Raw genomic sequence first — 23180 nt, forward strand, 5'->3', positions numbered from 1 at the left:
CCTGCAGTTTTCATTGAAACACTTCAGACATTTATCAACCTTCAGACCGGTTTTTAAGTGATTGATATTTTCCCATTAAAGGTGCAGTTGTCCCTGTCCTGACCCAGTCTCCGAGCCTGGAACGTGTCACAGAGGGTCACACGGCGCGGTTACAGTGCACCATGCGGAACGCCAGAGTGAGTGACACCGATGTCCACTGGTACCGGCAACTACCGGGGCAAGATACGGAGTGGGTTTTAACACATGAGGCAAGTGGCAGCACACGAGGGAGCCCAGGTTCCACTGACCGTCTCCAGCCTTCCAGAGACACCTCCAATAACAGCTTCATTCTGACAGTCACAGACATGCAGCCCAGTGACACTGCCGCCTATTACTGTAAAGTGTGGGGCGATATCAGCGGGAGCGGAACCCAGCTCAATGTAACCAGTAAGTATAAGTTACATTTGGTTTTATTTATAATAGCGTTACTACATAGAGGGTAATTTTACAACAATACACTCCCAGTCGAGAGGCACACACACACTGGGAGCATGGACTGGAGAATTGGGGCTGTGATGTTGTGGCCCTATATCTGACCCACATTCCATGGGACTGTGGCTTCTCACTGGGAGCACGGCATTGTGGGATCCCTCTTATACACACTTCACTTCTCAATAGAACACAGGAGCTTCCCAAACTTGATGGAAATATTTTGTTTAGCCTAAAGTGTGATTTCACTTATACTGACAGGAATTAGAAATTCTAACGCGATTTGATTCTTTTAAAATTCAACATTACTACACGTTAAAGTGCCAGTAATCCGTCACAGTGCAACTCAGCAGCAGATAGTTTTGCAATAATTTCTCACATTTATCTGCGCCTATTTTCTCCTCGTGATGGTCCAGTCCACAGGCCCTGACTCCTTGCCCAAGTTACCATTCACACCCACACATATCCCCATCAGTGTTACCCTGCATTTGCTTTTTGATGCGTGGTTCCTTTAATGGGCGGCACAGCCCATTCAAAGTTTCACATCGGGAAAGCTGAACCCGGGCTGTGCTGATCTCCCCCTCCCCCACGCCCCCCCCACCCACATCACCCCTCCCCCTCCCCCACGTCCCCCACCCACATCACCCCTCCCCCTCCCCCACGTCCCTCCCCCACATCACCCCTCCCCCTCCCCCACGTCCCCCCCCACCCACATCACCCCTCCCCCTCCCCCACGTCCCCCCCCCACCCACATCACCCCTCCCCCTCCCCCACGTCCCCCCCCACCCACATCACCCCTCCTCCACATCCCCTCCCCCACCCACATCCCCCCTCCCCCACTCGCGTCTAACCACCACACCCCCATCTCCCCGCCCCCCCACACATTCCCTCCCCTCCCACATGTCCCCTCTCCCCCCCCCAGCACGTCCCCTCCTCCCTCCCCGCCCGCTCCTCCCCCCCTCCCTCACCCCCACCCACATCGCCCCTCCCCCACCCACATATCCCTCCCTTACCCTCGATTTAATTCCGAAGTTGATTTTTATGCAGCTCCTTTCCGCTCCCTACAGGATTTGTTCATTCTTTATAAATTCACCTGAAATAATGATTTGTGGTTAATTCTATAAAAATTGTTTGGCTGGATTTGCGATGTTCTGGGCAGAGGATGTGTTCCCCCTCGCACCAAGTGCAGTTATTGAAGTAGGGCAGGAATGACCATCACTGGTATAACATTGAGACAAACACCATGCGCTGTATATTTTAGGTACTTGCTGTCTCACAATACAAGCTGTTCTCGCTCCACAGTCCCATTGACCAGTTTTATGCTCCGACTTCCTTCTGTTTGAATCAAACTTTGATAAAATTTACACTTGTATTATCCATGCCTTTATATAATCTTACAGCACAGAAAGAGGCCATTCAGCCCATCATGCCCGTGCTGGCTCTTTGAAAGAACGATCCAATTAGTCCCACTGCCCCTGCTCTTTCCCCACAGCCCTGCAATTTTATTCCTTTTCAAGTATTTATCCAATTCCATTTTGAAAGTTACTATTGAATCTTCCACCGCCCTTTCAGGCAGCGCATTCCAGATCACAGCAACTCGCTGCGTAAAAAGGAATTCTCATCTCTTTCCCCCCTCCCCCCTGGTTCTTCAATCTGTGTGCTCTGGTTACTGATCCTCCCCACACTGGAAACATTTCATCCTCATTTACTTCAGCAAAACCCCTCAGAATTTTGAACGCCTCGATTAAATCCCCCTGTAACCTTCACTGCTCTAAGGAGAACAATCCTAACTTCTTCAGTCTCTCCACATAACTGAAGTCCCTCATCTCTGGTCACATTCTAGTAAATCTCCTCTGCACCCTCGCCAAGGCCTTGACATCGTTCCTAAAGTGTGGTGCCCAGAATTGGACACAATAGTCCAGCTGAGGCCTAACCAGTGATGTATGGACGTTTAGCATCACTTCCTTGCTTTTGTACTCTACACCTCGATTTATAAACCCAGGGTTTTTTTTTAGCTTTTAAAGCCTCATCAACTTGTCCTGCCACTATGAAGATTTGTATATGTGAACCCCCAGGGCTCCCTGTTCCTGCACCCACTTTATAATTGCACCATTTAGTTCATATTACCATTCCTCATTTTTCCTTCCAAAATGCATCACTTCACACTTCTCTGCATTAAATTGTATCTGCCATGTATCTGCCCATTTCACCAGTCCTCCTGGAGGCTGCTGCTTTCCTCCTCATCTGCAAACTTTGAAATTATGCCCTCTATACCCCAGTCTATTTTCAGCATTTAAAATACCTGCTTCATGTCCTCTCTCAATGAAATATCCCTGCTCCAGTGAGAACTAATTTAATTCTATCATCACACTTGTTAATCGGCTTGAAATCCTTTGCACTGCTATTCTGAGCCCTCTCCAATGTGTCACTCCCCCGGTGAAGATAAGACCACAACAAGCAATTAATCAGGAAGTCAAATGGAATGTTGGCCCACATTACAGCAAAATTCTAAAGGGGCAAAGTGTGTTAAAAAGACAAGCCTGAAGGCTCTGTGCCTCAATGCGAGGAGTATTCGTCATAAGGTGAACGAATTAACTGCGCAGACAGGAGTTAACAGATATGATGCAATTGGCATCATGGAGACATGGCTCCAGGGCGACCAAGGCTGGGAACTCAACATCCAGGGGTATTCAACATTTAGGAAGGATAGGCAGAGAGGAAAAGGAGGTGGGGTAGCATTGCTGTTTAAAGAGGAAATTAATGCAATAGTAAGGAGGGACATTAGCCTGGATGATGTGGAATCGGTATGGGTGGAGCTGTGGAATACCAAAGGGCAGAAAACGCTCGTGGGAGTTGTGTACAGACCACCAAACAGTAGCAGTGAGGTTGGGGACAGCATCAAACAAGAAATAAGGGATGTGTGCGATAAAGGTAGAGCAGTTATCATGGGGGACTTTAATCGACATATTGATTGGGCTAAACAAACTGGGAGCAATGAGGTGGAGGAGGATTTCCTGGAGAGTATTAGGGATGGTTTTCTGGGCCAATATGTCGAGGAACCAACTAGAGAGCTGGCCATCCTAGACTGGGTGATGTGTAATGAGAAGCAACTAATTAGCAATCTTGTTGTGCGAGGCCCCTTGGGGAAGAGTGACCATAAAATGGTAGAATTCTTTATTAAGATGGAGAGTGACACAGTTAATTTGGAAACTAGGGTCCTGAACTTAAGGAAAGGTAACTTCGACGGTATGAGGCGTGAATTGGCCAGAATAGACTGGCAAAGGATACTGAAAGGGTTGACGGTGGATAAACAATGGCAAACATTTAAAGATCACATGGATGAACTTCAGCAATTGTACATCCCTGTCTGGAGTAAAAATAAAACGGGGAAGGTGGCTCAACCGTGGCTGACAAGGGAAATTAAGGATAGTGTTAAAACCAAGGAAGAGGCAGATAAATTGGCAAGAAAAAGTTACAAACCTGAGGACTGGGAGAAATTTAGAATTCAACAAAGCAGGACTAAGGGTTTAATTCAGAGGGGGGAAATAGAGTATGAGAGGAAGCTTGCAGGGAATATAAAAACTGACTGCAAAAGCTTCTACAAATATGTGAAGAGAAAAAGATTAGTGAAGACAAGTGTAGGTCCCTTGCAGTCGGATTCAGGTGAATTTATAATGGGGAACAAAGAAATGGCAGACCAATGTGGAATGTGGGAAGGGAGGACCTTGAGACAATCACTATCACTAGGGGGGTAATACTGGACAGGCTAATGGGACTCAAGGTAGACAAGTCCCCTGGTCCTGATGAAATGCATCCCAGGGTATTAAAAGAGATGGCGGAAGTTATAGCAGATGCATTCGTTATAATCTACCAAAATTCTCTGGACTCTGGGGAGGTACCAGCGGATTGGAAAACAGCTAATGTAACGCCTCTGTTTAAAAAAGGGGGCAGGCAAAAGACAGGTAACTATAGGCCGGTTAGTTTAACATCTGTAGTGGGGAAAATGTGTGAAACTATCATTAAGGAAGAAATAGCGGGACATCTAGATAGGAATAGTGCAATCAAGCAGACGCAGCATGGATTCATGAAGGGGAAATCATGTTTAACTAAGTTACTGGAATTCTTTGAGGATATAATGAGCATGGTGGATAGAGGTGTACCGATGGATATGGTGTATTTAGATTTTCAAAAGGCATTCGATAAGGTGCCACACAAAAGGTTACTGCAGAAGATAAAAGTACGCGGAGTCAGAGGAAATGTATTAGCATGGATCGAGAATTGGCTGGCTAACAGAAAGCAGAGAGTCGGGATAAATGGGTCCTTTTCGGGTTGGAAATCGGTGGTTAGTGGTATGCCACAGGAATCGGTGCTGGGACCACAACTGTTTACAATATACATAGATGACCTGGAAGAGGGGACAGAGTGTAGTGTAGCAAAATTTGCAGATGACACAAAGATTAGTGGGAAAGCGGGTTGTGTAGAGGACGCAGAGAGGCTGCAAAGAGATTTAGATAGGTTAAGCGAATGGGCGAAGGTTTGGCAGATGGAATACAATGTTGGAAAGTGTGAGGTCACCTTGGGAAAAAAAACAGTATAGGGGAATATTATTTGAATGGGGAGAAATTACAATATGCTGCGGTGCAGAAGGACCTGGGGGTCCTTGTGCATGAATCCCAAAAAGTTAGTTTGCAGTTGCAACAGGTAATCAGGAAGGCGAATGGAATGTTGGCCTTTATTGCGAGAGGGATGGAGTACATAAGAACATAAGAACATAAGAATTAGGAACAGGAGTAGGCCATTAGCCCCTCGAGCCTGCTCCGCCAGTTTAAAACCGAGTTGAGAAGGAATTTCTTCTCCCAGAGGGTTGTGAATCTATGGAATTCTCTGCCCAAGGAAGGAGTTGAGGCTAGCTCATTGAATGTATTCAAGTCACAGATAGATAGATTTTTAACCAATAAGGGAATTAAGGGTTACGGGGAGCGGGCGGGTAAGTGGAGCTGAGTCCACGGCCAGATCAGCCATGATCTTGTTGAATGGCGGAGCAGGCTCAAGGGGCTAGATGGCCTACTCCTGTTCCTAATTCTTATGTTCTTATCTTCTTATGTATGTTCTTAATTGAACAAATACTTCGGTTCTGTCTTCACGAAGGAAGACACAAATAACCTTCTGAATGTACTAGAGGACAGTGGGTCTAGTGAAAAGGAGGAACTGAAGGATATCCTTATTATGCGGGAAATTGTGTTCAGGAAATTGATGGGATTGAAGGCCGATAAATCCCCGGGGCCTGATAGTCTGCATCCCAGAGGAAGTGGCCCTAGAAATAGTGGATGCATTGGTGATCGTTTTCCAACAGTCTATCGACCCTGGATCAGTTCCTATGGTCTGGAGGGTAGCTAATGTAAAAAGGAGGGAGAGCGAAAGCGAGTAAGTATAGACTGGTTAGCCTGACATCAGTAGTGGGGAAAATGTTGGAATCAATCATTAAGGATGAAATAGCAGCGCATTTGGAAAGCAGTGACAGGATCGGTCCAAGTCAGCATGGATTTATGAAAGGGAAATCATGCTTGATGAATCTTCTGGAATTTTTTGAGAATGTAGCTGGCAGAGTGGACAAGGGAGAACCAGTGGCTGTGGTGTATTTGGACTTTCAAAAGGCTTTTGACAAGGTCCCGCACAAGAGATTGGTGTGCAAAATCAAAGCACATGGTATTGTGGGTAATGTACTGACGTGGATAGAGAACTGGTTGGCAGACAGGAAGCAGAGAGTCAGGATAAACGGGTCCTTTTCAGAATGGCAGGCAGTGACTAGTGGAGTGCCGCAGGACTCAGTGCTGGGACCCCAGCTCTTTACAATATACATCAATGATTTGGATGAGGGAATTGACTGTAATATCTCCAAGTTTGCAGATGACACTAAACTGGGTGGTGGTGTGAGCTGTGAGGGGGACGCTAAGAGGCTGCAGGGTGACTTGGACAGGTTAGGTGAGTGGGCAAATGCATGGCAGATGCAGTATAATGTGGATAAATGTGAGGTTATCCATTTTGGGGGCAAAAACACGAAGGCAGAATATTATGTGAAATGCCGGCAGATTAGGAAAAGGGGAGGTGCAACGAGACCTGGGTGTCATGGTTCATCAGTCATTGAAGGATGGCATGCAAGTACAGCAGGCGGTGAAGAAGGCAAATGGTATGTTGGCCTTCATAGCTAGGGGATTTGAGTAACGGAGCAGGGAGGTCTTACTCCAGTTGGTGAGGCCTCACCTGGAGTATTGTGTTCAGTTTTGGTTTCCTAATCTGAGGAAGGATGTTCTTGCTATTGAGGGAGTGCAGTGAAGGTTCACCAGCCTAAATCCAGGGATGGCTGGACTGTCATATAAGGAGAGATTGGATCAACTGGGCCTTTATTCACTGGAGTTCAGAAGGAAACATATAAGATTCTGACGGGACTGGACAGGTTAGATGCGGGAAAAATGTTCCCGATGTTGGGGAAGTACAGAACCAGGGGACATAGTCTTAGGATAAGAGGTAAGCCATTTAGGACTGAGACGAGGAGAAACGTCTTCACTCAGAGGGTTATTAACCTGTGTATTCCCTGCCGCAGAGAGTTGTGGATGCCAGTTCATTGCATATAATCAAGAGGGAATTAGATATGGCCCTTACGGCTTAGGGGATCAAGGGGTATGGAGAGAAAGCAGGAAAGGGGTACTGAAGGAATGATCAGCCATGATCTTATTGAATGGCGGTGCAGGCTCGAAGGGCCGAATGGTCTACTCCTGCACTTATTTTCTATGTTTCTATATTTCTATGGCCTTTATTGCAAGGGGGATTGAGTATAAAAGCAGAGAAGTTCTGCTGCAACTGTACAGGGTATTGGTGAGGCCACACCTGGAGTACTGCGTACATTTTTCGTCTCCGCATTTAAGGAAGGATATACTTGCATCGGAGGCTGTTCAGAGACGGTTCACTAGGTTGATTCCGGAGCTGGGCAGGAAAGTGGACCTGAGTCCATGATCGGATCAGCCAAGATTGTATTAAATGGCGGAGCAGGCTCGAGGGGCCATATGGCCTACTTCTGCTCCTACTTCTTATGTTCTTATGAGGGGGTTGACATATGAGGATAGGTTGAGTAGGTTGGGTCTATACCCATTGGAGTTCAGAAGAATGAGAGGTGATCTTATTGAAGCATAAGTGGCTTGACAAGGTAGATGCAGAGAGGATATTTCCGTTCATAGGGGAAACTAAAACTTAGAATAATCATGGGTGATTTTAACCTCCATATTGATTGGACAAATCAAATTGGTCAGGGTAGCCTTGAGGAGGAGTTCATAGAGTGCGTAAGGGACGGGTTCCTTGAGCAGTATGTAACGGAACCAATCAGGGGGGCAGGCTATCTTAGATCTGGTTCTGTGTAATGAAACAGGATTAATAAACAATCTCCCAGCGTCGAGGAGGTGCGTGGAGAGGCCTATAAAAGGCACAGCAGGGAGTCCGGGGCCCAGCGTCGAGGAGGTGCGTGGAGAGGCCTATAAAAGGCACAGCAGGGAGTCCGGGGCCCAGCGTCGAGGAGGTGCGTGGAGAGGCCTATAAAAGGCACAGCAGGGAGTCCGGGGCCCAGCGTCGAGGAGGTGCGTGGAGAGGCCTATAAAAGGCACAGCAGGGAGTCCGGGGCCCAGCGTCGAGGAGGTGCGTGGAGAGGCCTATAAAAGGCGGGACTTGTGCAGCTACAGGGAGAAGGCAAAAAAGAAGTAGAAAGAAATCAAAAGGTGACGTCACAGCCAAGAGGGTAAGTGATTGGCTGGTGATTGGTGAGTAGTTTTTATTTTTTCTCTTCTATATCAGTCAGTAACTTTTAACATTGTTGTTGCCAATTTAAGTGTATATAAGGGTTAAGTCATGGCAGGAGAGCTCGGTCGGGTGTTATGCTCCTCCTGTACCATGTGGGAACTCAGGGACACTTCCGGTGTCCCTGACGATTACGTGTGCGGGAAGTGTATCCGCCTCCAGCTCCTGACAGACCGCGTTGCGGAGTTGGAGCTGAGGGTGGATTCACTCTGGAGCATCCATGATGCTGAGAATGACGTGAGTATCACGTGTAGCGAGTTGGTCGTACCACAGGGAAAGGGTCCACAGCCAGATAGGGAATGGAAGACCAACAGGAAGAGCAGTGCAAGGAAGGTAGTGCAGGAGTCCCCTGTGGTCATCCCCCTGCAAAACAGATACACTGCTTTGGGTACTGTTGAGGGGGATGACTCATCAGGGGAGGGCAGCAGCAGCCAAGTTCATGGCACTGTGGCTGGCTCTGCTGCACAGGAGGGCAGGAAAAAGAGTGGGAGAGCTATAGTGATTGGGGATTCAATGATGAGGGGAATAGATAGGCGTTTCTGCGGCCGCAACCGAGACTCCAGGATGGTATGTTGCCTCCCTGGTGCAAGGGTCAAGGATGTCTCGGAGCGGGTGCAGGACATTCTAAAAAGGGAGGGAGAACAGCCAGTTGTCGTGGTGCACATTGGTACCAACGACATAGGTAAAAAGAGGGATGAGATCCTACGAAACGAATTTAAGGAGCTAGGAGCTAAATTAAAAAGTAGGACCTCAAAAGTAGTAATCTTGGGATTGCTACCAGTGCCACGTGATAGTCAGAGTAGGAATCGCAGGATAGCGCAGATGAATACGTGGCCTGAGCAGTGGTGCAACAGGGAGGGATTCAAATTCCTGGGGCATTGGAACCGGTTCTGGGGGAGGTGGGACCAGTACAAACCGGACGGTCTGCACCTGGGCAGGACCGGAACCAATGTCCTAGGGGGAGTGTTTGCTAGTGCTGTTGGGGAGGATTTAAACTGATATGGCAGGGGGATGGGAACCAATGCAGGGAGACAGAGGGAAACAAAAAGGAGGCAAAAGCAAAAGACAGAAAGGAGATGAGGAAAAGTGGAGGGCAGAGAAACCCAAGGCAAAGAACAAAAAGGGCCACTGTACAGCAAAATTCTAAAAGGACAAAGGGTGTTAAAAGAACAAGCCTGAAGGCTTTGTGTCTTAATGCAAGGAGTATCCGCAATAAAGTGGATGAATTAACTGTGCAAATAGATGTTAACAAATATGATGTGATTGGGATTACGGAGACGTGGCTCCAGGATGATCAGGGCTGGGAACTCAACATCCAGGGATATTCAACATTCAGGAAAGATAGAATAAAAGGAAAAGGAGGTGGGGTAGCATTGCTGGTTAAGGAGCAAATTAAGGCAATAGTTCGGAAGGACATTAGCTTGGATGATGTGGAATCTATATGGATAGAGCTGCAGAATACCAAAGGACAAAAAACGTTAGTGGGAGTTGTGTACAGACCTCCAAACAGTAGTAGTGATGTTGGGGAGGGCATCAAACATGAAATTAGGGGTGCGTGCAATAAAGGTGCAGCAGTTATAATGGGTGACTTTAATATGCACATAGATTGGGTTAACCAAACTGGAAGCAATACGGTAGAGGAGGATTTCCTGGAGTGCATAAGGGATGGTTTTTTAGACCAATATGTCGAGGAACCAACTAGGGGGGAGGCCATCTTAGACTGGGTGTTGTGTAATGAGAGAGGATTAATTAGCAATCTCGTTGTGCGAGGCCCCTTGGGGAAGAGTGACCATAATATGGTGGAATTCTGCATTAGGATGGAGAATGAAACAGTTAATTCAGAGACCATGGTCCAGAACTTAAAGAAGGGTAACTTTGAAGGTATGAGGCGTGAATTGGCTAGGATAGATTGGCGAATGATACTGAAGGGGTTGACTGTGGATGGGCAATGGCAGACATTTAGAGACTGCATGGATGAACTACAACAATTGTACATTCCTGTCTGTCGTAAAAATAAAAAAGGGAAGGTGGCTCAACCGTGGCTATCAAGGGAAATCAGGGATAGCATTAAAGCCAAGGAAGTGGCATACAAATTGGCCAGAAATAGCAGAGAACCCGGGGACTGGGAGAAATTTAGAACTCAGCAGAGGAGGACAAAGGGTTTGATTAGGGCAGGGAAAATGGAGTACGAGAAGAAGCTTGCAGGGAACATTAAGACGGATTGCAAAAGTTTCTATAGATATGTAAAGAGAAAAAGGTTAGTAAAGACAAACGTAGGTCCCCTGCAGTCAGAATCAGGGGAAGTCATAACGGGGAACAAAGAAATGGCAGACCAATTGAACAAGTACTTTGGTTCGGTATTCACTGAGGAGGACACAAACAACCTTCCGGATATAAAAGGGGTCGGAGGGTCTAGTAAGGAGGAGGAACTGAGTGAAATCCTTATTAGTCGGGAAATTGTGTTGGGGAAATTGATGGGATTGAAGGCCGATAAATCCCCAGGGCCTGATGGACTGCATCCCAGAGTACTTAAGGAGGTGGCCTTGGAAATAGCGGATGCATTGACAGTCATTTTCCAACATTCCATTGACTCTGGATCAGTTCCTATGGAGTGGAGGGTAGCCAATGTAACCCCACTTTTTAAAAAAGGAGGGAGAGAGAAAACAGGGAATTACAGACCGGTCAGCCTGACATCGGTAGTGGGTAAAATGATGGAATCAATTATTAAGGATGTCATCGCAGTGCATTTGGAAAGAGGTAATATGATAGGTCCAAGTCAGCATGGATTTGTGAAAGGGAAATCATGCTTGACAAATCTTCTGGAATTTTTTGAGGATGTTTCCAGTAGAGTGGACAAGGGAGAACCAGTTGATGTGGTATATTTGGACTTTCAGAAGGCTTTCGACAAGGTCCCACACAAGAGATTAATGTGCAAAGTTAAAGCACATGGGATTGGGGGTAGTGTGCTGACATGGATTGAGAACTGGTTGTCAGACAGGAAGCAAAGAGTAGGAGTAAATGGGGACTTTTCAGAATGGCAGGCAGTGACTAGTGGGGTACCGCAAGGTTCTGTGCTGGGGCCCCAGCTGTTTACACTGTACATTAATGATTTAGACGAGGGGATTAAATGTAGTATCTCCAAATTTGCGGATGACACTAAGTTGGGTGGCAGTGTGAGCTGCAAGGAGGATTCTATGAGGCTGCAGAGCGACTTGGATAGGTTAGGTGAGTGGGCAAATGCATGGCAGATGAAGTATAATGTGGATAAATGTGAGGTTATCCACTTTGGTGGTAAAAACAGAGAGACAGACTATTATCTGAATGGTGACAGATTAGGAAAAGGGGAGATGCAAAGAGACCTGGGTGTCATGGTACATCAGTCATTGAAGGTTGGCGTGCAGGTACAGCAGGCGGTTAAGAAAGCAAATGGCATGTTGGCCTTCATAGCGAGGGGATTTGAGTACAAGGGCAGGGAGGTGTTGCTACAATTGTACAGGGCCTTGGTGAGGCCACACCTGGAGTATTGCGTACAGTTTTGGTCTCCTAACCTGAGGAAGGACATTCTTGCTATTGAGGGAGTGCAGCGAAGGTTCACCAGACTGATTCCCGGGATGGCGGGACTGACCTATCAAGAAAGACTGGATCAACTGGGCTTGTATTCACTGGAGTTCAGAAGAATGAGAGGGGACCTCATAGAAACGTTTAAAATTCTGACGGGGTTAGACAGGTTAGATGCAGGAAGAATGTTCCCAATGTTGGGGAAGTCCAGAACCAGGGGACACAGTCTAAGGATAAGGGGGAAGCCATTTAGGACCGAGATGAGGAGGAATTTCTTCACCCAGAGAGTGGTGAACCTGTGGAATTCTCTACCACAGAAAGTTGTTGAGGCCAATTCACTAAATATATTCAAAAAGGAATTAGATGAAGTCCTTACTACTAGGGGAATCAAGGGGTATGGTGAGAAAGCAGGAATGGGGTACTGAAGTTGCATGTTCAGCCATGAACTCATTGAATGGCGGTGCAGGCTAGAAGGGCCGAATGGCCTACTCCTGCACCTATTTTCTATGTTTCTATGTTTCTATCCCCTCGGAATGAGTGATCATAGCATGATTGATTTTCAAATTCAGATGGAGGGTGAGAAAGTTGGATCTCTAACTAGCGTACTAGAATTAAATAAAGGAGACTATGAAGATATGAGGGCAGAGTTGGGTATAGTGGACTGGGAAAGTAAATTAAAGTATAGGATGATTGATGAACACTGGTGTACATTTAAGGAGATATTTCACAACTCTCAAGAAAAATATATTCCAGTGAGGGGAAAAGGGTGTAAGAGAAAAGATAGCCATCCGTGGCTAACTAAAGAAATAAAAGGATGGTATCCAATTAAAAACAAGTGGCCAAAACTAGTGGAAGGACAGAAGATTGGGATCCTTTTGAAAGCGAGCAAAGAATGACTAAAAAAATGATTAAAAAAGAGAAGATAGACTATGAAAGTAAACTAGTGCAAAATATAAAAACAGATAGCAAGAGTTTCTATAGGTATATAAAAAGGAAAAGAGTGGCTCAAGTAAATGTTGGTCCCTTGGAGGACGAGACCGGGGAATTAGTAATGGGGCACATGGAGATGGCAGAAACTCTGAACAAATATTTTGTATCAGTCTTTACGGTAGAGGACACTAACAATATCCCAACAGTGGATAGTCCACGGGCTATAGGCGGGGAGGAACTTAACACAATCACAATCACTAAGGAGGTGGTACTCAGTAAGATAATGGGACTGAAGGCAGATAAATCCCCTGGACCAGATGACTTGCATCCTGGGGTCTTAAGAGAAGTAGCGGCAGGGATAGTGGATGCATTGGGTGTAATTTACCAAAATTCCCTGGATTCTGGGAAGGTCCTAGCAGATTGGAAAACTGCAAGTGTAACGCCCCTATTTAAAAAAGGAGGCAGACAAAAAGCAGGAAACTATAGACCAGTTAGCCTAACATCTGTGGTTGGGAAAATGTTGGAATCCATTGTTGAAGAAGCAGTAGCAGGACATTTGGAAAAGCAAAATTCGATCAGGCAGAGTCAGCATGGATTTATGAAGGGGAAGTCATGTTTGACAAATTTGCTGGAGTTCTTTGAAGATGTAACGAACAGGGTGGATAAAGGTGAACCACTGGATGTGGTGTATTTGGACTTCCAGAAGGCATTTGACAAGGTACCACATAAAAGGTTACTGCACAAGATAAAAGTTCAAGGGATTGGGGGAAATATATTAGAATGGATAGAGGATTGGCTAACTAACAGAAAACAGAGAGTCGGGATAAATGGTTCATTCTCTGGTTGGCAACCAGTAACTAGCTGGGATCAGTGCTGTGACCCCAACTATTTACAATCTATATAAACGACTTGGAAGAAGGGACTGATGTAACATAGCCAAGTTTGCTGACGATACAAAGATGGGAGGAAAAGCAATGTGTGAGGAGAACACAAAAAATCTGCAAAAGGAAATAGACAGGCTAAGTGAGTGGACAAAAATTTGGCAGATGGAGTATAATGTTGGCAAAGCAAGTTATTATTTAAATGGAGAAAGATTGCAAAGTGCCGCAGTACAGCGGGACCTGGGGGTACTTATGAAACACAAAAGGATAGTATGCAGGTACAGCAAGTGATCAGGAAGGCCAATGGAATCTTGGCCTTTATTGCAAAGGGGATGGAGTATAAAAGCAGGGAAGTCTTGCTACAGTTATACAGGGTATTGGTGAGGCCACACCTGGAATACTGCGTGCAGTTTTGGTTTCCATATTTAAGAAAGGATATACTTGCTTTGGAGGCAGTTCAGAGAAGGTTCACTTGGTTGATTTCAGAGGGGGTTGACATGAGGAAAGGTTGAGTAGGTTGGGTCTCTACTCATTGGAATTCAGAAGAATGAGAGGTGATCTGATTGAAACGTATAAGATTATGAGGGGGCTTGACAAGGTGGATATAGAGAGGATGTTTCCACTGATAGGGGAGACTAGAACTATAGAGGCATGATCTTCGAAGAAGGGGCTGCCCATTTAAAACAGAAATGAGGAGAAATTTCTTCTCTGAGGGTTGTTAATCTGTGGAATTCTCTGCCTCAGAGAGCTGTGGAAGTTAGGACATTGAATAAATTTAAGACAGAAATAAACTGTTTCTTAAACGATAAGGGGATAAGGGGTTATGTGGAGCGGGCGGGGAAGTGGAGCTGAGTCCATGATCAGATCTGTCATGATCTTATTAAATGGCCTACTCCTGTTCCGATTTCTTATGTTCTTATGTAATAAGGGACACAAAGAGAAAGAACCTGCACTTCGATAGCGCCTTTCACAGTCTCGGGATGTCCCAAACCACTTTACATAAGCCAATAACGTATATGTGAAGTGCAATCACTGTTGTAATTTAGGAAACACACAATGTCCCACAAACAGCAATTAAATAAATAGCCAGATCATGTGTTTTAGGTATAAATGTTGACCTGGACACTGGGAGAACTCCTCTGCTAATCTTCGAATAATGCCGTGAGATCTTTTACATCCAACTGAGATGGCAATCTCATTTCAATGACGGCACCTCTGGCAGTGTAGCACGCCCTCCATGCTGCACTGGAGTGTCTAGATATGTGCTAGGATCTCTGGAGTGGGATTGTGACTCTGAGAAAGAAAGACTTGCATTTATATAGGGCCTTTCACGCCCTCATGATGTCCCAAATTGCTTTGTAGTCAATGAAGTACTTGTTGAAATGTAGACACTGTTGTAATGTAGGAAACACGGCAGCCACTTTGCACACAGCAAGCTCCCATAAACAGCAATGTGATAATGATCACATAATCTGCTTTAGTGATGTTGATTGAGGGATAAATATTGGACAGGGCACTGGGGATAACTCCCCTGCTCTTCTTCAAAATAGTGCCGTGGGATCTTTTATATCCACTTGAGAGAGCAGACGGGGCCTCAGTTTAACAAGTCATTCAAAAGACAGCACCTTGGATAGTGCAGCACTCCCTCAGCACTGCACTGGGAGTGTCAGCCTAGATTTTTGTGTTGAAGACTCTGGAGTGGGACATGAACCCATAACCTTCTGACCCCGAGGCGAGAGTGCTACCCACTGAGTCATGGCAGACACTATTGATGATGTCGAGTTCCACTTTGTCTGGGCTCTCAGTTTACAAACTGCTGGGTTAAGCATCAGGTGCTCTCATAACATTCCAAATGTTATAAATTGTTAAACTTTGAATGCTGGAGAAATATATTTCTTTGTGTCAGACTCCATATATTTCCCACGTACAGATCCATTAGCTGATCCGGTCCTTGTTCAGCATCCAACAGTCAGCAAGGTCCCAGAGGGTGAAACCGTGCAGTTACAATGTGCCATGTACAATGCCAGTGTGAGTGACACTGATGTCCACTGGCACTGCCAGCGACCCGGGAACAACAGCGAGTGGGTGATGAGCCAGTTTGTGAATGGCACCATTACCAGGTCCCGGGGTATCCACGACCGTTTTCTGCCTTCCAGGAACATCACCAGTAACAGTTACATTCTGACCATCGTGAATGTGTCCCTCAGTGATACTGCTGCCTACAGCTGCAGTGTGTGGAGCTACATCTATGGAGCAGGAACCCAGCTCAATGTAACCGGCAAGTCAATGTTAACTCACACTGGCAGGGTCACAGTAACAGCTCCTTACTGGGAACATGTGTAACCTTCACACAGTGGGGTGGACCAGTGGAAATATACCGTCAGACACAGTGGTTACTGTCGTGCTGTGGAACAGAGAGTGGGAATGTTGTTAGTGATGTGTGAAATGCCAGAGTTGAATAGTGACGATGTAAGAATGGATCAAAACTCTGTAACAACAACAGAACTTACGGCAATGTTTCGGCAAGTCTGTTTTTTGTGGAGAAAATGGAGGAGTTGACATTTTGGACACCCAGAACAAAAGGGAAGCGAGAGTGGAAAACAGACATGACAAAAGAAATGGGCACACTTATTTATACTGCAAAAATGGCTGCCATGCTCCACCCTTTGTCAATGATTGGTCCTCGTGGAGGATAAGCCACACCCTGAAGTTTCACAGGAATGTATAACTGGAATCGTCCATCCCAAGGTCTCACTGACTTTGCAAATTGTAACTCGATCCACTTTGACTTCCTGAAGCGACAGAGGACAAAGCTCCCCAGAAGACAGCAATGGCCAAAGTGCCTTACCCCAGTCCAAACCCATCCCTCTCTCCGCACCCCCCCCAAAGTACCTCACCCCAGTCCAAGTACATCCCTACCCCAGCCAAAGTACCTCACCCCTGTCCAAGTACATCCCTCCCCCAGCCAAAGTACCTCACCCCTGTCCAAGTACATCCCTCCCCGGGCCAAAGTGCCTCCTTACACCAGCGCAAGTGCATGACCTTACCCTCCCCCACCATAGATGGGGCTTTGTGTACGGATTGTTAACAGGTTTATTAATAATAACTGTTATTTATATAGCGCCTTTAACATAGTAAAATGCCCCAAGGCGCTTCACAACAATTTTACTACAGTTTCGATATTGACCAGTGAGGGAAAGAGAGAGAAAGTGTGAGAAGGAAGTGTAAAGAGAGGTTAAAGGCTCAGGTCCATTAAATAAGTGGAAGGTGGCTCAATCGTGGCTAATAAGGGAAATTAGGGATAATGTTAAATCCAAGGAAGAGGCATATAAATTGGCCAGAAAAAGCAGCAAAGCTGAGGACTGGGAGAAATTTAGAGTTCAGCAGAGGAGGACAAAGGGTTTAATTAGGAGCGGGAAGATAGAGTATGAGAGGAAGCCTCCAGCGAACATAAAAACTGACTGCAAAAGCTTCTATAGATATGTGAAGAGAAAAAGATTAGTGAAGACCAACATAGGTCCTTTGCAGACAGAATCAGGTGAGTTTATAATGGGGAACAAAGAAATGGCAGACCAATTGAACAAATACTTTGGATCTGCCTTCACTAAGGAAGACACAAATAACCTTCCGGAAATACTAAGGGTTCGAGGGTCTAGTGAGAAGGAGGAACTGAAGGAAATCCTTATTAGTCAGGAAATTGTGTTTGGGAAATTGATGGGATTGAAGGCCGATAAATCCTCAGGGCCTGATAGTCTGCATCCCAGAGTACTTAAGGAAGTGGCCCTAGAAATAATGGACGCATTGGTGATCATTTTCCAACATTCGATTGACTCTGGATCAGTTCCTATAGATTGGAGGGTAGCTAATGTAACACCACTTTTTAAAAAGGAGGGAGAGAGAAAATGGGTAATTATAGACCGGTTAGCCTGACATCGGTGGTGGGGAAAATGTTGGAATCAATTACTAAAGATGAAATAGCAGTGTATTTGGAAAGCAGTGACAGGATCGGTCTAAGTCAGCATGGATTTATGAAAGGGAAATCATGCTTGACAAATCTTCTGCAATTTTTTGAGGATGTAACTAGTAGAGTGGACAAGGGAGAACCAGTGGATGTGGTGTATTTGGACTTTCAAAAGGCTTTTGACAAGGTCCCACACAAGACATTAGTGTGAAAATTAAAGCACATGGTATTGGAGGTAATGTATCGATGTGGACAGAGAACTGGTTGGCAGACAGGAAGCAGAGAGTCGGAATAAACGGGTCCTTTTCAGAATGGCAGGCAGAGACCAGTGGGGTGCCACAGGGCTCAGTGCTGGGACACCAGCTATTTACAATATACATTAATGATTCAGATGAAAGAATTGAATGTAATATATCCAAGTTTGCAGATGACACTAAGCTGGGTGGCGGTGTGAGCTGTGAGGAGGATGCTAAGAGACTGCAGGGTGACTTGGACAGGTTAGGTGAGTGGGCAAATGCATGGCAGATGCAGTATAATGTGGATAAATGTGAGGTTATCCACTTTGGGGGCAAAAACAGGGAGACAGAATATGATCTGAATGGTGACAGATTTGGAAAAGGGGAGGTGCAACGAGACCTGGGTGTCATGGTACATCAGCCATTGAAGTTTGGCATGCAGGTACAGCAGGCGGTGAAGAAGGCAAATGGCATGTTACATAGAAACATAGAAAATAAGGCATTCGGCCCTTCGAACCTGCACCACCATTCAATAACACCATGGCTGATCATTCCCTCAGTACCCCTTTCTACTTTCTCTCCATACACCTTGACCCCCTTAGCCGTAAGGGCTATATCTAATTCCCTCTTGAATATATCCAATGAACTGGCATCAACAACTCTCTGCCATAGGGAATTCCACAGGTTAACAACTCTCTGATTGAAGAAGTTTCTCCTCACCTCAGTCCAAAATGGCCTACCCCTTATCCTAAGACTGTGTCCCCTGGTTCTGGACTTCCCCATCATCGGGAACATTCTTCCCGCATCTAACCTGTCCAGTCCTGTCAGAATCTTGTAAGTTTCTATGAGATCCCCTCTCATCCTTCTAAACTCCAATGTATAAAGGCCCAGTTGATCCAGTCTCTCCTCATATGTCAGTCCCGCCATCCCGGGAAACAGGCTGGTGAACCTTCACTGCACTCCCTCAATAGCAAGAACGTCCTTCCTCAGATTAGGAGACCAAAACTGAACACAATATTCCAGGTGAGGCCTCACCAAGGCCCTGTACAACTGCAGTAAGACCTCCCTGCTCCTATACTCAAATCCCCTAGCTATGAAGGCCAACATACTATTTGCCTTCTTCACCGCCTGCTGTACTTGCATTCCAACTTTCAATGACAGATGAACCATGACACCCGGGTCTCGTTGCACCCCCCCCTGTCCTAATCTGCCGCCATTCAGATAATATTCTGCCTTCGTGTTTTTGCCCCCAAAGTGGATAACCTCACATTTATCCACATAATACTGCATCTGCCATGTATTTGCCCACTCACCTAACCTGTCCAAGTCACCCTGCTGGCTTTTAGCGTCCTCCTCACAGCTCACACCGGCACCCAGCTTAGTATCATCTGCAAACTTGGAGATATTACACTCAATTCCTTCATCTAAATCATTAATGTATATTGTAAAGAGCTGGGGTCCCAGCACTGAGCCCTGCGGTATTCCACTAGTCACTGCCTGCCATTCTGAAAAGGATCCATTTATCCTGACTCTCTGCTTCCTGTCTGCCAACCAGTTCTCTACCTCCAATACCATGTGCTTTAATTTTGCACACCAATTTCTTGTGTGGGACCTTGTCAAAAGCCTTTTGAAAGTCCAAATACACCACATCCACTGGTTCTCCCTTGTCCACTCTACTAGTTACATCCTCAAAAAATTCCAGAAGCTTTGTCAAGCATGATTTCCCCTTCATAAATCCATGCTGACTTGGACCGATCCTGTCACTGCTTTCCAAATGCGTTGCTATTTCATTTTTAATAATTGATTCCAACATTTTCCCCACAATTGATGTCAGGCTAACCCGTCTATAATTACCCGTTTTCTCCCCCTCCTTTTTTAAACAGTGGTGTTACATTAGGTACCCTCCAGTCCATAGGAACTGATCCAGAGTCGACAGATTGTTGGAAAATGATCACCAATGCATCTACTATTTTTATGGCCACTTTCTTAAGTACTCTGGGATGCAGACTGTCAGGCCCCGGGGACTTCACAGCTAGAGGATTTGAGTATAGGAGCTGGGAGGTCTTACTGCAGTTGTACAGGGCCTTGCTGAGGCCACACCTGGAATATTATGTTCAGTTTTGTTCTCCTAATCTGAGGAAGGATGTTCTTGCCATTGACGGAGTGCAGCGAATGTTCACCAGACTGATTCCCGGGATGGCAGGACTGACATATGAGGAGAAACTGGATCAACTGGGCTTGTATCCACTGGAGTTTAGAAGAATGGGAGGGGATCTCACAGAAATATATAAAATTCTGACGGGAGTGGAAAGGTTAGTGGCAGGAAGAATGTTCCCATTGCTGGGGAGTTCCAGAAACAGTGGTCACAGTCTAAGAATAAGTGGCAAGCCATTTAGGACTGAGATGAGGAGAAACTTCTTCAGAGAGTGGTTAACCTGCGGAATTCTTTACCGCAGAAAGTTGTTGATGCCAGTTCGTTTGATATATTCAAGAGGGAGTTCATTATGGCCCTTACGGCCAAAGGGATCAAGGAGTATGGAGAGAAAGCAGGAAAGGGGTACTGAGGGAATGATCAGCCATGATCTTATTGAATGGCGGTGCAGGCTCGAAGGGCCGAATGGCCTGCTCCTGGAACTAATTTCGATATTTCTATGTTTTTATGTTATTAGCTGTCGTTAAGTTTCATTCCCTGTCCAGTGATTCACTTAATCGGGAAGAACCAATCACTGTCCCCCATTCTTGTGATGTCATAATTTTAGTGGGTATGGTGACTCGTGATAGTTTCGTGACGTCTGGATTTTATCCTCTCCAACGATGTCCCTTGCAGGGGATTGGAACAACGTGATCCATCTTCCCTGAGTTCCCTCTCTTCCATCTGATTCCCTGCCCCCACGCATGTGTCTCACCCCCCCAACCAACCCCCCCCCCGTCACTCTCCCTTCCCCCCACTTTATCACCCCCACCCCGTCTCTCCCCTCCCGTCTCCGCCCCCCTCATCTCCCTCCCCCAGATCTCTTCCCCCGCCATCTCTTCCCCCCCCTCCCCCATCTCTCTTCCCCCATCTCTCTCCCCGCCCCGTCCCTCCCCCCACCCAGCCTGGTCTCTGCCGCCCCCCGTCTCTCCCCTTCCCTCCCGTCTCTCTTCCCCCCTCCCCCGCCTCTCCCGCACGTATCTTCTGCCCCCCGTCTCTTCTGCCCCCCTCTCACTCTCCCCCCTGCCCCGTCTCTCCCCACCACATCTCTCCCCACCCCCTCTATTCCCCCGCCTCTCTTCCCCCACCTTCCTCCCCGTCTCTCCCTCCCGCCCCCGCGTCTCTTTCACCACCTGTCTCTCCCTCCCGCCCCCGTCACTCCCTCCCCCCCCCGTCACTCCCTCCCCCCCCGTTACTCCCTCCCGCCCCCGTCTCTCCCTCCCGCCCCCGTCACTCCCTCCTGTCCCCGTCTCTCCCTCCCGCCCCCGTCACTCCCTCCCGCCCCCGTCTCTCCCTCCCGCCCCCGTCACTCCCTCCAGTCCCCGTCTCTCCCTCCCGCCCCCGTCTCTCCCTCCCGCCCCCGTCTCTCCCTCCCGCCCCCGTCACTCCCTTCCGTCCCCGTCTCTCCCTCCCGCCCCCGTCATTCCCTCCCGCCCCCGTCTCTCCCTCCCGCCCCCGTCACTCCCTCCCCCCCGTCACTCCCTCCTGTCCCCGTCTCTCCCTCCCGCCCCCGTCACTCCCTCCCGCCCCCGTCTCTCCCTCCCGCCCCCGTCACTCCCTCCCCCCCGTCACTCCCTCCTGTCCCCGTCTCTCCCTCCCGCCCCCGTCACTCCCTCCCCACCCCGTCTCTCCCTCCCCCCATCTCTCCCACACCCCCCATCTCTCCCTCCCGCCCCCATCTCTCCCTCCCCCCCGTCTCTCCCTCCCCCCATCTCTCCCTCTCCCCCATCTCTCCCTCCCCCCCGTCACTCCCACCCCCCCGTCACTCCCACCCCCCCCGTCACTCCCTCTCCCCCCCGTCTCTCCCTCCCATTCCCGTCTCTCCATCCCGCCCCCATCACTCCCCACCCCCTCTCTTCCCCCGCCTCTCTTCCCCCACCTTCCTCCCCGTCTCTCCCTCCCGCCCCCGCGTCTCTTTCACCACCTGTCACTCCCTCCCGCCCCCGTCACTCCCTCCCCCCGTCACTCCCTCCCCCCCCGTCACTCCCTCCCCCCCGTCACTCCCTCCCTCCCCGTCTCTCCCTCCTGCCCCCGTCTCTCCCTCTCAACCCCCGTCTCTCCCTCTCACCCCCCGTCTCTCCCTCTCACCCCTGTCTCTCCCACCCACCCCCGTCACTTCCTCCCCCCCGCCACTCCCTCCCCCCACGTCACTCCCTCCCTCCCCGTCTCTCCCTCCCGCCCCCGTCTCTCCCTCCCGCCCCCGTCATTCCCTCCCCACCCCGTCTCTCCCTCCCCCATCTCTCCCTCACCCTCCATCTCTCCCTCACCCTCCATCTCTCCCTCCCGCCCCCATCTCTCCCTCCCCCTCCATCTCTCCCTCCCCCCGCCCCGTCTCTCCCTCCCCCCCGTCTCTCCCTCCCCCCCATCTCTCCCTCCCGCCCCCATCTCTCCCTCCCCCCCCGTCTCTCCCTCCCCCCATCTCTCCCTCCCCCCCCATCTCTCCCTCCCCCCCGTCACTCCCACCACCCCCGTCACTCCCTCCCCCCCCGTCTCTCCCTCCCGCCCCCGTCTCTCCCTCCCTCCCCATCTCTCCCTCCCCCCCGTCACTCCCACCACCCCCGTCACTCCCTCCCCCCCCCCCCGTCTCTCCCTCCCGCCCCCGTCTCTCCATCCCGCCCCCGTCACTCCCTCCCGCCCCCATCTCTCCCTCCCGCCCCCGTCACTCCCTCCCCCCCGTCACTCCCTCCTGTCCCCGTCTCTCCCTCCCGCCCCCGTCACTCCCTCCCCACCCCGTCTCTCCCTCCCCCCATCTCTCCCTCACCCCCCATCTCTCCCTCCCGCCCCCATCTCTCCCTCCCCCCCGTCTCTCCCTCCCCCCGTCTCTCCCTCCCCCCCATCTCTCCCTCCCGCCCCCATCTCTCCCTCCCCCCCCGTCTCTCCCTCCCCCCATCTCTCCCTCCCCCCCCATCTCTCCCTCCCCCCCGTCACTCCCACCACCCCCGTCACTCCCTCCCCCCCCGTCTCTCCCTCCCGCCCCCGTCTCTCCCTCCCTCCCCATCTCTCCCTCCCCCCCGTCACTCCCACCACCCCCGTCACTCCCTCCCCCCCCCCGTCTCTCCCTCCCGCCCCCGTCTCTCCATCTCCCCCCCGTCTCTCCCTCCCGTTCCCGTCTC

At 48.7% G+C, this 23180-nt stretch overlaps 1 protein-coding gene across 10 annotated transcripts in view; it reads left to right on the forward strand.

Moving 5' to 3' along the window:
• The window catches only part of LOC139256021 (uncharacterized), a 172728-nt gene that overhangs the window by 105508 nt on the left and 44040 nt on the right, over positions 1–23180 (forward strand). For all 10 annotated transcript variants that reach the window (XM_070874089.1, XM_070874088.1, XM_070874094.1 and 7 more), the window contains one exon: positions 82–426. In XM_070874089.1, the coding sequence (XP_070730190.1) occupies positions 82–426 (345 nt within the window). The remainder of the gene's footprint in view (positions 1–81; positions 427–23180) is intronic.

The sequence above is a fragment of the Pristiophorus japonicus genome, unplaced genomic scaffold, assembly GCF_044704955.1.
Source record: "Pristiophorus japonicus isolate sPriJap1 unplaced genomic scaffold, sPriJap1.hap1 HAP1_SCAFFOLD_676, whole genome shotgun sequence".
Lineage (NCBI taxonomy): Eukaryota > Metazoa > Chordata > Chondrichthyes > Pristiophoridae > Pristiophorus > Pristiophorus japonicus.